This window comes from Thamnophis sirtalis, unplaced genomic scaffold (assembly GCF_051295495.1).
Source record: "Thamnophis sirtalis isolate CommonGarterSnake01/CBP01778 unplaced genomic scaffold, rThaSir2_p1.2 scaffold_11, whole genome shotgun sequence".
Taxonomy (NCBI): Eukaryota; Metazoa; Chordata; class Lepidosauria; order Squamata; family Natricidae; genus Thamnophis; species Thamnophis sirtalis.
Genome location: NW_028261391.1, coordinates 47,002,308 through 47,018,211, shown reverse-complemented (window position 1 = coordinate 47,018,211; position 15,904 = coordinate 47,002,308). Strand labels below are relative to the sequence as shown.

The 15,904-nt window shown below is 35.4% G+C and overlaps 1 protein-coding gene across 2 annotated transcripts in view; it reads right to left on the bottom strand.

The window, feature by feature from the left end:
* Nucleotides 1–4,523: 4,523 nt before the first annotated feature.
* Nucleotides 4,524–15,904, bottom strand: part of SUFU (SUFU negative regulator of hedgehog signaling) — an 87,586-nt gene continuing 76,205 nt past the window's right edge. For both annotated transcript variants that reach the window (XM_014073177.2, XM_014073176.2), the window contains exons 11-12: nucleotides 12,730–12,798; nucleotides 4,524–11,111 (exon numbers count right to left, since the gene is read on the bottom strand). In XM_014073177.2, coding sequence (XP_013928652.1) covers nucleotides 11,022–11,111; nucleotides 12,730–12,798 — 159 coding nt within the window. In that variant the 3' untranslated portion in view covers nucleotides 4,524–11,021. The remainder of the gene's footprint in view (nucleotides 11,112–12,729; nucleotides 12,799–15,904) is intronic.

The following is a 15,904-nucleotide window of genomic DNA, read 5'->3' as shown; positions in this document are numbered from 1 at the left end:
GGAACTCAGCAGCAGCAACAGCTGCAACAAAAGAGAAAGCATCAAATAGGTTTTCTTTAGAGATGGAAGGATCAGGAAGAAAAGGGCAAAGTACAGCATTGGGAAAGTGCTATTGCTTTACCTGCTGGCCATTAATAGAACATTAAAGAAGAAAATAGTAACAGAAGAAAATCTGAGAGAATGAGAGTACGGATGGAATTTAAGAACGAACCAGGATCGCAGGAGTTAAAACGCTGTTTCATATAGTAATAATACTAGCTTAATAGCAATAGTAATAGTATATTTAGAGAATAGTATAATATAGCATAGAAATACAAGTAACAGTATAGTGGATGGTGTATTAGTAGTAGAACATAATATAGAAGCACTAAATATTAATAGAAATAGAGTGTAGCATAAGATATAGAAGGAACACATACATATTTCACTTGTGTATTTTGGATACTTTTTTTAGAATAAAAGTTCTCCCCAACCTTTATAAGGAGATATAAAAATCCTATTGTCTAGGGTCCAGCCCTCAGTGGATCTTTTGAGCTTGAATCAATCAAATTGGCTACAGTTTTTTTTTAAAAAAAAAACGTGACAGGATCAGAAAAGTTTTACAACTTTAAATGATTAATGAATGAATGCACTATTATAGTAGATGTGTGATTCTGCTTTGTGAATAACGATTCATTCTTGTAAGTGATGTCCTGACTGAGACAAGTATTGTTGAAATCTGGTTTAATGTGCTTCAAGAGCCTGAAGGTGAGTCAGCTAACAACTAAGCCTCAGTTTAAAATGTTACCGTGTTTGAAAGCTGTTCCCTGTGAATAAACCCTAGGTAGCAAATGCAAGTATGTAGCTTAATTTGACTGATTAATAAGGAAGTGACAGTGATGCCCAAAGACACCAGGGATGTGTTAAAACGTTAATGGGTAGTCAATAAGAATATATAAAGATTACAGTGGTGGGGACAAAGTGACAAAAGTGGAATATAAATGGAAAAAAGGTGCCATAGTAAACAAGAAAACTAAAAATAATAGTTTCTTCTCAGGTAGAGACATTCCTCACCAAAATGACACTGCTATTGAGAAACTTTTGATGGCATTGTGATTTTTAAATTCTAGAAAGTAATCAAGTTTGATTTTTTCTAAAAGAGCTTCAGGTAAAGCATAAGAAAAATTATTTAATCACAGAATGTATTATTTCACAATCAGAGAGGTACGGACTTTTCCTGCTTGTAGTGCCATTGGAATGTCAAGATGGGAATGAAGCAGAAGAAAAAATTAAAAGAAATTCCTCTCGTGGCCAATATGTTAGCCAACACTGAAGAAACTGTTTATGCCTCAATTTAGAAAGAGAAAGAAATGGAGTTCAATTACTGTCATTCATTTGCCATGTTGATGATTGTAAAATAGAACAATGTTTATGTGGTAAAGAATTTGATGGAAAAATTCAATGTGAGGGTAGTTGTCTTATCTTACGTACTTGGAATTACCCTAGTAATCCTGTGCATATAGGAATTTGTTAAGATGCTGCTCTTTTAATGGGTGAGTCAGTAAAATAATTTATGTTAATGGGAAACATAAACAGTAATAACAATGTTTTCTTTAGAATCATGAAGCATTAGCTGCAAAAACAACTGGCTACAAGTTGAAAACAGAGGTAGACACAGTCCTGAAAATAGAGGGTCACTAGTTACATCCATTTCCCAAATTTTGTGAAGAAATTGGAATAAATTGCTTACTTTCCCCTCCTTTGGTTAGCTTATGAGAAACTATGATGTCATTGAAGATGCATATTACCTCCTTTATTCTTCAGCAACCAGGAGTTTGTATTTTCAGTCTGCAAAGTTATTTTTCTTGGTAGCTACTGTTGAATATTTAAATAAGACAATGCCTATAGATCAAAATAATAATGGTAAAACGTTTGGACTGGAAAATAAGGAAACGAATATGAGCATATTTCCCAATATCACTGTAGAATGAGGTCATAACAGTAATTGCTGAACAGCTGGAAAATAAAATTATATTTTTCAGTCTACCTTTGAAAACTGTGACTATCTGAGAAACCACTTTATTGAAACACCAAACCAATTTCAGCTTAGTCTCGCAGAATGGGAAGAATTAAGTGTATGACAGAAGAGCTGCAATATAAAATTAAACCTCATGGAAGGTCTTTCTTGAATTTTGGATGTAGGCAAAGAATGAATAAACACTTCGATTGCAGGAAAAGGAAGTCTGATAAGAAACATTTTAACATATTACCAGTGTGTGAATTGGGATTTTCTGCACTCATAAGCAAAAACTGGAAAAATGGGATGTAAACATTGCTGAGAGAAATTATAACGCTTGTGAAACAGCTGTGAAAATCTCATCAAGCCAAAATACCCCACTAAGTAACAAAAGTTAACTACTAGAAAGCTTGTTTGTTCAATTGTTTCAATATAATTTAAAATTGGAAATATACAAGTAATACTCAAGCAGTTGAAGGCTGAAAACAATTTGTGGTATCTTTTATTGAAGTTTTAATTGCAAACAAGATGTGATCTGAAAATAAACACTTTACCTAAGCTTAACTTTAATCCTTATACATGCCATTTAGTAATCCAACTCATCATTTTAGTATATTCTTGAGGTAACAATACTAGTGGAAAATAGAATAAATGTACCATAGATAATGCTTGAGTTTAGTTAGGCAGCCATCAGCAAAAATATTTTTTTTTTAACATTGAAAACGACTGATTTAAAAGTATGAGTATTTTTAATTTCTCAGAACTTTCTTAATCAGTTACAGGAACATACATATAAACAAGATGGCTCATACTTTTCCTGTCATCTGTTGATATAGTAATAATGCAACGAAAGCTCCCAAAGTTATTGCAGAAAGAACGACTCCCCAGGTCGCTACACAAATTCATTTCATCCCTGAAATACACAGCGTTCTGAATTACAGAATCAAAATTTGCCACACATTTTTTATTTTCTTTAAAAGCTTTGTGGAAAAACATTAATGTCTAGAAATTGGATATATTGATAGTATAAGCACTCCAGTGGTTTAGAAGACACGCGTCATTGGATGGGCAAGGTGTATTACACCATTACAGCAAGAATTCCAAATGAGATGTAGCCGTATAGGAGACTTGGTAATTTCTCAATTGAAAAGAACAAGATAATAAAGTGACTTTTTGCAACAGTGAAACTGAGTCAGTGCTTCAGAGTGTGGCTGGATCCTAGGTCATATGCATGTTCTAATGGACTGGTGAAACTATGAAACAAAATTGATCCCCCCCCCAAAAAAAAATCCCAAGGGCTGTATGTATTTTCTCTCTCTAGTTTTCACTGTTGCAAGACTTGAATATCCAGGCTGAGAATAGAGCATCCAGACCAAATTAATGACACTTAAGCAAACCAACTATCAAATTGTATTTGTTCAAGATAATAATTAAGTGGGAGTTAGCTTTCTCTACAACAGAGATAGGATGTAACCAAAAATCAGTGAGCACTTCTAGTCTCTATGAAGTGATTTGATTGATTTGATTTTATTACATTTATATGCCGCCCTTTTCCCCAAAGGGGACTCAGGGGGGCTCACAATTCAAATCAGGGAAGGGGGGTACAGACAGGAAATAAAAAGACGAAACATAACAATACATAATTTAAAAACACACAACAGTCATACCATTCGAGGCGGGGGGCAACAGCTCTTTAGCCCCAGGCCTGTCGGAACAGCCAGGTTTTAAGGGCTTTGCGGAAGGCCTGGAGGGTGGTGAGGGTACGAATCTCCACGGGGAGCTCGTTCCAGAGGGTCGGCGCAGCCACAGAGAAGGCTCTCCTCCGGGTAGTCGCCAGTCGGCATTGGTCGGCAGATGGAATTCGGAGGAGGCCTAATCTGTGGGATCTAATCGGTCTATTGGAGGTAATTGGCAGCAGGCAGTCTCTCAAGTACCCAGGTCCAATACCATGAAGGGCTTTATAAGTGACGAAGTCTCCCCATTTCAGTTACAGCTTTGTAAAAAAAAAAGAGTCCCCTTCCATTTTGACAACATAGTAAAGTGCTTTCCAGGTACTTCAATATGATACATAGGATCATGTCATCATTTTAACTCTATCCTTCAGTAGCCAAGGAAAGATGATATAAAAAGAAAATTAGAAAAGAACTCCGTTACTTCCAGAATTTGGAAAGCATACGAGTTTTAGTCCGAATAAATTTAGGGGTTACTAGGCTGAAGATAGCTGCTATAGGTGTAGTAAGGTTCCTGCACCTGTGTTAATGATTTCCACATAATATTGTAAAAATTAGCATACACCCACATTTACTCAAATGTTTCTCCTGAATAGACTGTACCATGCAGAACAACAACAGATATATTGCAAAGGAGATGTGGTGTAGATAAGGAGATGCTGGTGGTTGGCCCTCATGTTATATATTGCCTATTATCTGGTTACAACCTGCAGATAACAGTTGGAAAAAGAAAATTAAGTATGAGTGAAAAATAAAATCTAATTTAGCAGCTCTGAAATCAATAAATACACACCAAACACAATATGCAAACAGGTTTAATGTACTTTGAATACACAGAAGGGAAACAAAAGCTTTGTGATTCACAAAATATTACAAAATGGTAGTTCATACCAGCACTGTGATAATGTAAGAATATACATTACAAACTAATATAAAATATTTTAAAAACTGCTAGTTTCGTTTTTCATTGCTTTTTTTGGTAGAAAAAGGGTATACTAAAATATTGAAATATTACTGCAGGAGAAGAAAACGGTTTTCAGTCAGTTTCTGCAGTAACTCTGATATATTTGTAGAGAAATGCACACACACACACACACACACACACTCCTCCCCACGCATATGTGTCCACACACACACAGATGAACTACAAAAAGGTTCATCTCAGCTGAAGCTTTTCAAAACAGCTTCAGCAGTCAGAATTAGCATCTGAACAAGTATAAGGATTAATTTCTCCAAAAGTATATTTCAATTTGTTTAAAGCTTCCTAGAACTACAGTACAGCCATCTGAAATATAAAACTAACACCCCACAAGAGCTCTTCTCCCTTCAAAAAGAAAAAAAAAGTTAGCAAGTCCTCTGCTGAATAGAGAACTCTAGTTCCTGTTGAGATAAAAACCATTCAAAAAGGAAAGCTACTTCTTTTCATTTGAAGTGTGTGTGATACTACCTCAATTCAAACTTTTAACTCTCATGTGCTGTTTTCAGCTGCAGTAGAATTCAGAACTGCTACTCTGAATACCAATTTTATGTCCTTAAACTAGATTAAACTGTGCATGTATTTGCATACATGTTCGCAAGCGCATATATAGATACACACCATTGATCTTTGCTACTATTAAATACAGCTCCAGAAAAGCTACGTCATGGGCAGCATTGTTCATAAAAGTACTGTTAAATTTTTGAACTTTTTCATACATTTTAAAATTACTTAAATAGGTTTTTCTCTCTCTAAGATAAGATAAAACTGGTAAGAAAGTTAGTTCATCTTAAACTAGAATTAAAAGGTCCAGCAACAAACTTGCGTGCTCCTGCATCTTCTTATCAGCGAGGGCCCACAACAGCCATCTGTATTAACCACAGTGCTCATATTATAATACAGTATATACTCTGAACACAGATCACAGAATCCCCTTCTTCTGTTCATTGAAGATTTATATCACAAGAGTCTAACAGAAGAAAGCTGTAATTTTGCCCTGAAAAGGAAAATAAGGACTACAGAGGTTACCACAACAATTAGCTGGCAACAAAGTCTTAAAACAATTTCTGAAAAGAAAATATAGTTGAAGAAAGAGTTTAAACATGTGATTCCCTCATTTCGTCTGGAACTCGCTACCATTATATTGTAATTCTTTAAATGAGGAGAATTTCTTTCAAAATATTTGCAATATAGGAAACTGATTGGCTAAAAATAACAAACATGTTGTGGGAAAAACAATAGAAAGCTTAAAAGCTCTCATATTATAGTTAAGCAATTTGAGAAAGGAAAAATATATATGCAACATAATACCTAATATTGACAAGTTAATTAAGGAATGGGTCAGTCTGGGGTCCTTATAAATTTATATCAGACAGTACTAATTTTGACATTCAAGATGTCTAGCAGAAAAGGACACAGGTTTAGTGGAAAATGAAATGCCACAGGGCTACTAAAGATGGAGGGCATTATTTCTTTTCCTAAAAACTGCAACAATGGTAGTCGTGGGTATTATTTTTGTCTCGAGCCATTACAATGCTTATGTAAATAGAATAGTTCCCTGATTCCTTACTTCCCTTATGCACAGGGATCATATGCAAAAGGGGTTATATGAAGCATGTGGTGATTATGTCCCTACTATTGGAAGAAGAAAATGCAATGGAATGACAGTGCAATCCTTTTTTAATCTGCCATAGAAGTCGCTTTCACTTCTAATTCTGCACTGATGATCAGACTGAAATGCAAAATATCCTGCAGAGGCTTCAAAGGTTTGTATCTTACTTTTGCCTAACCACAATCTGACAAAAGGGAAACATGAAACTCAAGATGTACACATTTATATAAACTATAAAGAGATATTATGAAGACTACAGATGTAGGTTTTAATGTAATAGCTATGCAAATATTTATATCTTTTGTCTTCTTTAGGTAAGACCAGCTTCTCTTTTTTAATTCTGCAATGAACAATGACTTTCTTCCTTTTTTGCTCTTCTACCATATTTCAAATAGCTTATCCTCGATTTTAAATGTGTTTAAAATGTTGTCTGTGATAGGACTGTATATTTAAATGATCTATTTCAAAATACAATCTGTTTATATTTTGAACCTTTTCCTTTTTTGTGTTACAAAAATCTTTAGTGCTTTTGTGGGATTCAGCTTCTGAGCAAAACAGGCGATAGGCCAGAACGTACAACATGTGCAATAGCTTCAAATCTCTATTATATTCATAGCTTGTATGATAACTAACTTACAGAATTTTTTTTTCATAGTTAGATAGTTAAACACTCTGGAATGGTCTGGTGGCTGTGTTAGCATTATCCTGGCATATGACTAGTGCAACAGCTGCACTAAAAGTTAATAATTGTTGTGGCAAGCCAGGAAGGGTATTTACTGCTCCAGGTGCTGAAGGGATTAAGTAGCAGGTGCAAACCAACTGAAGAGCAGCCAAAGCTTCTATTTCCGGTAAAACACTTCAGGAACTAGCAAGCAAAGAACAAGAGTGCAAAGCAAACTCTTCTTACCTTATGTTGAGGGGGGAAAAAAGTCAGCATAACTAGCCACAGTGTGAGTATCTGCCCATGAAGAGTTGGAGGAGAGACCAAACTCTGTTCTATTATGCCCCTTAGGGATCTGACTAGAACAGTCATAAATTGTAATTGATTAAACAAAAATACATAAAAGCACCATACCTTTGATTTGCCAAGCCAGTAACTTGTGCTTGCATTCAAGTAGATAAAAAAAAAACCTGAATGCACTCTCTGGAAATCCAACAAGACAAGTCATTTAAAAATATACTTTGGGTCAGTTCTGCCCTCCAAAATGAATACTCATGCAGGAAACACTAGGATCTTGCAGAAAATCCTATGAGAGACACTATTTAACTATAAATTGTAGATCCTTCATGAGAAATTCACAATGGTTTTAAAATTCCAGTTTAGCATTTCACAGTATACTGATTCTGCCTCCTTTTATTCATCTTTAAAGAAAACAAACTGAGGGTTACCTAACTATAGAGAGAGAAATCAATGAGACAGTTGTGACTAACACTTCCCCATTACAGTAATGAATATATTTCCAAATAAACTCTATACATAAACTAATTTATATGAAGGAAAGAATTCCCGAGAGCCCACGACAGCATGACAACAATCAAAACAATTATTTATCATCTTAGCTATGTGTCTTAGTATTAGGTCCTGAGAAGTGAAGAGGATGCTATTGCTATATCTTGACCTATGAGATTCTCAAAGACAACTGTGAAAAAACAAGATACTGAATTAGTTGGAACATTTCTCCAGGTCAGCTGGTCCTTTTAAAATTAAAACATGTGTGTGCGGCACACACACATAATATTTATATATAATATATTAGATCTTGTAGGAAAGGCTCTCTCTAGCTTAATCATTTCTCTAGAATACCTGTTTTCTACCAACAGGGATCACTTTTCTTTCCATATACAAGCATTTCAATGGTGTAAGATCCAATTACAGTTTGAAGCATAAAAATTAAGGAATAGCTTTCCACTTCAATTCCTTCAGAAACAAAATAAAATTATAGTTGAGGGAAAAACTACTCAGCATTTCTGCCACTCAGGCTATTTTTCCCTATGCCTAACTCCTCCCTGAAAGGATAGGGAATTGCTTCCCAATGCCAAAGCAAAGCATACACATTTCAACAAAATACCCATTTCACAGAAATAAAACTAACCATACTCAGACAACAAACACAGGCAAAACCAAACCTACACATAACACGATTGCTCTCTAAACTCTACAAATTATTTTTTAAAAACCTAATATAGTGTACATCTAACAAAACCAACAACAAAAAAATAAAGCCAATTCCATCAACCTTACACAGCCAAAATAACAATAATCCCCAAATCCCCAAGACAATCCTTTTTGAGGATGGAAGTTATACCTATTTCTTGGAGTGGATGGGGCTCCCAGATAAATGAACAGAAGTAGAATTTTCAGGATTTTGCAGATTTTTTTTAAAAAAATGTATTGTGTGTTACAGATCATATGCTAATTTTAATGAATATTTTGTCATAAAATTATGGAAAACGATGCTAGCAATTTTCATCATTTGTACTGCCAATATTTGCAGTGTAGCTGGATGAAGATCTGAGGGCTATCAAAAGATCTGGGCACCACACTTGGCCCTGGGGCTACAACTTGCTTAATTAGAGAGCAAATTATAGAGCAAATCTTCCTGCAAACAAACAAACAACCTTGTTCTTTAACTTTTGCTAAGGATATTATGAAATATCACCTGATTGATAGAAGAAATAGAGGGAAAATAAGAACTTGATCAGTCACAGTCACTCTGCTTTCCCAGACAATTGACTCTGGCTTGTTCAACAAATAATGGTTAGTGATCTTGGCTGCACAGTATATGTGAACATCGCCCATGTGCATTTTCTCCAGAGAATTTTACAGTTAACTCTGAACATCTTTGCAATCTTCTATTATTAATTTAACATTGTTAATTTTATTTCAATATCTACTCAAAATGAAGTATGAACTAGGCTCTCCAAAAGACTCTCACTTATGTTACAGATTCCAAAGCCTTCTTACTTTATCTTCTCTAATATCAGAACAGGTTAGTACATCATAGTATCCAAAAAGTGTACTGACAATGCAGTATTTCACAATGCATAAAACCTAGCTCATGTTTAATGTATATTTTTCTCTCTTTTCCCAAAATGTCATTGCGTAAAAAAGTTTCTCCTTTTTTGTCCAATGTGATTCTAACCTAGCCTTTGAATTGCAGATGGAGACCACTGAAAATTTGTAGATTGTAAAACAGCAGTCCTCAACCTTTGTGGCTTGCTAGTCTGGCTTGGGGCGACCTGGCATGTGCACATAGGCTTTGCATAAGTGGTGGGCCAGCGCGCAGCTTGACTTGTGTGAGCAGCGGGCTGGTGCACATGTGGGTAAATGCCTGCCAGCCTGCTATTCACGCAAGTTGTTGCGCATACACACACATACTCCATCCAGCTGCTTGCATAGCTCAATTCAGAATAGGCCATGGGCCGGTGGTGTGTTGCGCCCAAGGGTTAGGGAACAATTTAGACTTCTATATGAATTACAATTTCTGGAGAAGCCCAATTCAATCAATACTCATCAGAGCAAATTCAAGGCTTTCTATTACATTAATAAAAAGTGAGAAGATGGTTTTAATAAAACTTAAATGTTTTATAAACTGCTTTGTTCCAAAGCTGATATAAGATATCTTGGCACCTCTAGGACCTGAAACAAAGAGAGTTGGTGGAAATTTTTCAGAAACAGTGCAGCATCAGGAATTTTCATAAAAACAGAAGTGCTAACAGTGCTAATACAAATAAGACAAGCCATTAACTCATTTTATAGCTCAGTGAATACAATGAGAAAAGCATATAAAATTAATCACTCATATTTCTTGCTTGATCATCAGTAAATGAAATAAGAGTGATTATTTAATATGCTTTATAATCCAATAATTTAGGGCTATCTTATCGATTAAAGTGTCTGAAAAAGGTTGGGGGGGGCTTATTGTCTCCAAACATTCTTAAAGTAATATATAAAAACTTATAATTTAACATACATTTATTTAGAAATAAGTCCAGCTGAATTACAGCTAGGTTTCTTTCTAAATCTGTTAATCTGTTAGCAAATGAAAGGCTCTTTTTATTATAGGGCAAAAATGTTGGGTTCTAAAATTCAGCTACACTCAATTAATCTGAGCTAAGAGACCAAACCCACCTGCCCAATTTCACTGCACCTTAACCATAAGAAATGCTTGGGGCCAAGATAGTAGAGTAATTTTTACTCTATTTACTCTCAATACATGTAGGGAATCCCACTTTGTTTCTGGAACTTGTATTAAAGGAATAATTCTGCCAAGGAGAAGCCTGGCTAACAAAAGTAGTTTGGCATTATGGAAAACATCAAATTAATAATTATGTGCTTACAGGTGAAAAATATGTACAATAAATGCAGATGAGGAATATAAACCCTGAACTAAGATGGCAACAGGCAGTTTTAGAGCCAGTTAAAATAGTGGAAGATGTATTACAGCTGCTACTCATAATGGAATACTTCTTCCTCTGTCTAACTCTTGTACTCTTTCATATGCAGATACTCAGAGTTCAGCCATGATGAAAAAGGAAAAAACCCAGAAAAACCATGAACATTTCTGGCTGAACAGTGGTTGAGCAACTTCTCTTCTGCTGCAGTTATGCAGCAACATTGTCAGAACCACCTTTTATTCTACTCAATGCTCCCATTAGTCCTTGGGCAATAAACAGTGAGCTGCTGCTTGTGGGCGTCAGCTGTCTTTAATGGAGTAGGTTGTCAAATACAGCATCAGGTAAGATGGAGACTTTTAATTTCTTTTCAGGCCAACTATATTCCTTTGGAAGCTTGAACTAAAAAAAAAGAAATCAGTTAGTACTTATAGAAATTGCTAGAATCCAGGGTGAATAAAAATACAATTTGAAGGACTGGGAAGAAAAACATAGTTTGAAGATTGTACAATTTCTCTGCATAATTATAAAAAAGCGGTATCTTCTGAAGTTATGCATAAAACAGTTAATTGAAAGAAACTGGTGTTTACCTATGGAAATAGATAATAAATGAAGAAATAGATCAATGTGAAAAAGAGGCTTCTTTCAATACAAAAAAAGTCTCAGCTTTTAGAAGACCATGAAAATAACAAAATAAAGAATAGAAGAAACAGAAGCTATTAATAGTAACAGAAGTGAATATTCAGAAAACCAAAATTGCATAAACAATACTTCATGTGAGAAAAATGTATTTTTTCAAATTTTCAAGATATTTTATATCATTATATAATACAGGAGCAAATGAAAAGGTATTAGATTAACAAGCAAATAAGGATTTTTAAACCAGGTACTATATATGATCTATAACTTATCACTTTGTTGTTTTTATGTACACTGACAACTTATGCACTGGAGACAAATTCCTTGTGTGTCCAGTCACACTTGGACAATAAAGAACTTATAAGAAGATTTCATGATCCTGCTATTTTAACAAACATTATGCACATTTGGAAGATACAGAATTCCAAGGAACTAAACAGTGAGTAGGTAACAAGTGAGATGGCAAAGAAAACATTTGTGCAAGAGATCACAGAAAAATACTTTCCCTCTCCAATCCCATTATAGTAAGTGTATACTACAAGACACCTATGATGTCTGTACTGCTTTTACTTTAAAAAAAACTTGAGATGGGAGTTGTATGATGATTGATAGTTCATGAAAAGATACTGTAGTTAAAATGGTTCCACGGGGAAAATCTGTTAAGTTAAAGGTCAATTAATCTAATAGCACGTACAACAAAAATATAAAAAGGGTTGATGCACTTTCCTCTGAACAAAGTACTGCATCTTTTGGGGAAAACATGATATCTCAATTTCAGCACTTCCAAGTTTTCTAAGTGACAGAACATTCATAATTTTTAATCATAGTAAATAAATATTATTGCAATGAAATCTGAATTGAAATAATACATTTAAAGATTTACAAATTACCATTAAAAAAAAGGAAATGTCTTAGGGAAAGGAGGATACATGGCAAAAAAAAGTACATGGAAAAATGTCAATTTAGCATAAGGTTCCTACCGAGGTAGTCCTTAATCACAATTGAGCCCAAAATTTATATTGTTAAGATATTATGTGAGTTTTTCCCCATTTATGACCTTTCTTGCCACAGTTGTTCAGGGAATCACTGCAGCTGTTAAGTTAGTAACATGGTTGTTAAGTGAATCTGGCTTTCCCATTGACTTTGCTTGTCAGAAGATGGCAAAAAGGTGACACTGCAACTGTCATAAATATGAGTCGATTGCCAAGCATCTGAATTTTGATCATGTGATCATGGGGGTGCTGCAAAGGTCATGTGAAAAATGGCGAATAGTCACTTTTTTCAGTGCCATTGTAACTTCGGTCAGTAAATGAACTGCTGTAAGTCAAAGACTACCTGTGTAGAGAATGTCTCTGTAGGTATTAAGATTAAGTAAACTTACTTCTTCTGGAGAACTCAGATCGTCTAGTTCTTCCAGCATTCTTTCCACAAACTCTTCTGTAAGTAAGATCTGCAAAAGTGAGAGGCAATACTTTTTATTCTTTTATGCACCAAGTTAAACTTAATTGCCTAGCAGCAGACCATTCTAGTGATCGAAGCACTGTTCCATGTTGCTTATCCTGTAATTCACAAAGGCTTGGGAAGTCAGTTAACTTCCTCCGGTAATTATTTGCTTCCTCCAGTATTACCTGCAATTATTATGGAATCCATCTATATCATATCAATATTTCCTGTGCCAAATAAAACATCAATTCAGAAAGGGCAAGGATCAAAGAATTGTAAAGAAACATTATGTTATATGAGAAGGCAGGCAATGTAAAGGATGTACCCATTTTTTAACACATGAACCCTAGCAAAATAATTGAACAGGTAGTAAGAAGATGAAGAGGGAAAGGGAAAGGGGGTGGAGAGAGAGAAAAAAGGCAAGAGAATGCTTAATTTGAATTTGTCCATATGATTTTTTTTTCATTAAACCATGTTCAAAATTTCAAGAAATAATTTACAGTTACTGGAAGTCTGGATGCATCTTTACGCTTCTTTTAAAAGGCAGATTAAACCAATGTACACAGATGCAGAGCAATACAAGACCTCACGTTTCTTGCTCATATTATTACATTAGAAGTGTTTCTCAATCATGGCAACTTTAAGGTGTGTGGACTTTAAATCCCAGAAATCTCCAGTTACCATGGCTTTTATTGAAATGTATACAAAGCAATAGCTAACTATATATACTTGTTTCAAAACTCTTTAGTTTCTAAACTAAAGAGACTTCCGGGGAGTGGCCTGTCGCCGTCGGCAGCTTAACAGAGCTGCCCCCAGAATTCAGGCTCGTTATCTACTCAATATCAAGAAGATAACTCTTTTTTCAGACAAGAAAAAAGCAGTGAGGAATCTCAGCTGGTAAGAATCTTCTTTGAAGTTCACAGTTTGTTTCTTTGTGAGCTGTGGACGGAGGGGGAGGATCAACCCAAAGCTGAGTCATTCAACTCCGACCTGAACTTCGCAGCTGTTATTCACAGCACTAGACAGGACCCCTCCCCCTTAGGACAATCTTTAGAAAAGAGACTATTAAAAATCAATACGAGCAAAGACCAAACTTGTGAACTTTAAAACCTTTCTCTATCTGAAATACCAGCTTCAATGTTATAAAAACCTCTTTTGTTTAATTGTCTTCAAAATGGCGTTTACAGCTTCTGCATTTGTTATCTCCGGCTTCCTGCTACAGAATCAAAGAAACAATCTCTTATAATTTAATTAGAGCTACTCCCTTAAAGCTTTCAAGACTCTTTGTTGTTGATACAGAGACATTCCAAACATTCCAAACGGACTTTCTCTTTTGAAATCCTCCGTAAAACCCCTTGGAAAAAAAAAAGAAGGAAAAAAAGGGGGGGGAGGAATTTCTTTTTCTCCACATAGCACAGTGGATTAGTAATTTAGAATAAATAATTAAAACCAAAATATAATGGCATCCAAATCAACCTCTGTCAAATTACCTCCGAAAACGTCTCCCATACCTGGTACAAAGTTGCAGCCCCCACCATCTATGCCCCCTAGTGGAGATGTACTAACAAAAGAATTTTTTCTGGAAATGTTCAAAGAATCCAGAGAACAGAACTTAGAAATGTTTAAAGAATTCAGAGAACAGAATCTAGAAATGCTTAAAGATTTCAAAGATGAAATAAGGAATGAGATGGAAGTTCTATATGACAAATTCGATACCAGGGTCACTAAAATGAATGATAATATGATGGGAATTGTAAATGTGATAACAGAATATATTTCTGGAATGGAAGATAATTTAGAAACTCTCAATGAAGCTAAAACTAACCTGATATCCAAAACTGAAGTGGTGGAACAAAAAATTGATAATGCTGAAAAACAAATTATTATGATACAGTATAAGCAGATGGAGCTTGCATTAAGAGTGAGGGGGCTGCGTGAAGAAAAGCAGGAGAACTTAAAGCAAATGTTTTCTGAAGCTTTTGACCGTCTGGTGGGAAAACCGGGATCCAATTTTGATTGGCAGATTGACAGGATTTTTCGTGTTAACTCATGGGCGGCAAAACAAAGGCAACTTCCCCGAAACGTGGTAATATACTTTGTTACAAGAGAATCTAGAAATATGATACTACAAGAGTCTTACAATACTAAGCTTCAAATTGGTGGACAGGACCTGATTGTTTTGAAAGAAATACCACCTCAGATGCTAAGAGCCAGAAGAGATTATGCTTTTCTGGTGGAAGAGCTCAGAAAGCGTCAGATACAGTACAGATGGGATGCCCCATTCGGTATTATAGTTACAATGGACAAACAAAGATATCGTCTCAGCTCTGTATGGAAGGCTCGTGATTTCTATCATAAGATTCTGAAGATGGGATACCCTGAACCTTCGGGATATGGTGAAAAACCACGAGACGAACAAGATAAACAGCAAACCACACAACCATCAGATAAAATGTATCATCTCCCTCTTCCGGAAGGGCAAGGAGTCAAGGAAAAAAGATCCAACCGTAAGACCACCAGACAAACGGATAAACAAGCTACTATGCAACAATCTCAACAATCGTTGGCCACTGATCAAGGAGCTACTGCAACAAGCTCAGAAGCTGTGGGAGGAGCCAAACCAAAGGTGAGACAGGCCTTGCGGGAGGCTCTAAAAAAGCTTCAGGCAACCAAAAATTACAACTAAGATTTTGACATGGAATGTTAACGGACTGAACTCTCCACAGAAAAGAAAGAAAATATTTCATTATCTCAAACAGTTTAAGAATGACATAATTTGCTTGCAAGAAACTCATATCAAATCAACCGATCAAAAATATTTGTTTAACCCCAAACTGGGCCAACATTTTGCGACCTCAGCCATGGAAAAGAAAAATGGCATAGTAGTATATTTAAGAAAAGACATTAAAGCTGAGCTAATTGAAGCAGATCCCTTTGGAAGATATATTGCATTAGATTTAATCTTAGAAGGGAAAAAGACGTTACTTTTGGGAATTTATGCTCCTAATCAACAACAAGATGGATTTTATAGAAATCTCCATGCTAAATTAGTACAGTGGGACTTTGAGTCTTGTATATTATTGGGTGACTGGAATGGCGTGACTGACACCAAA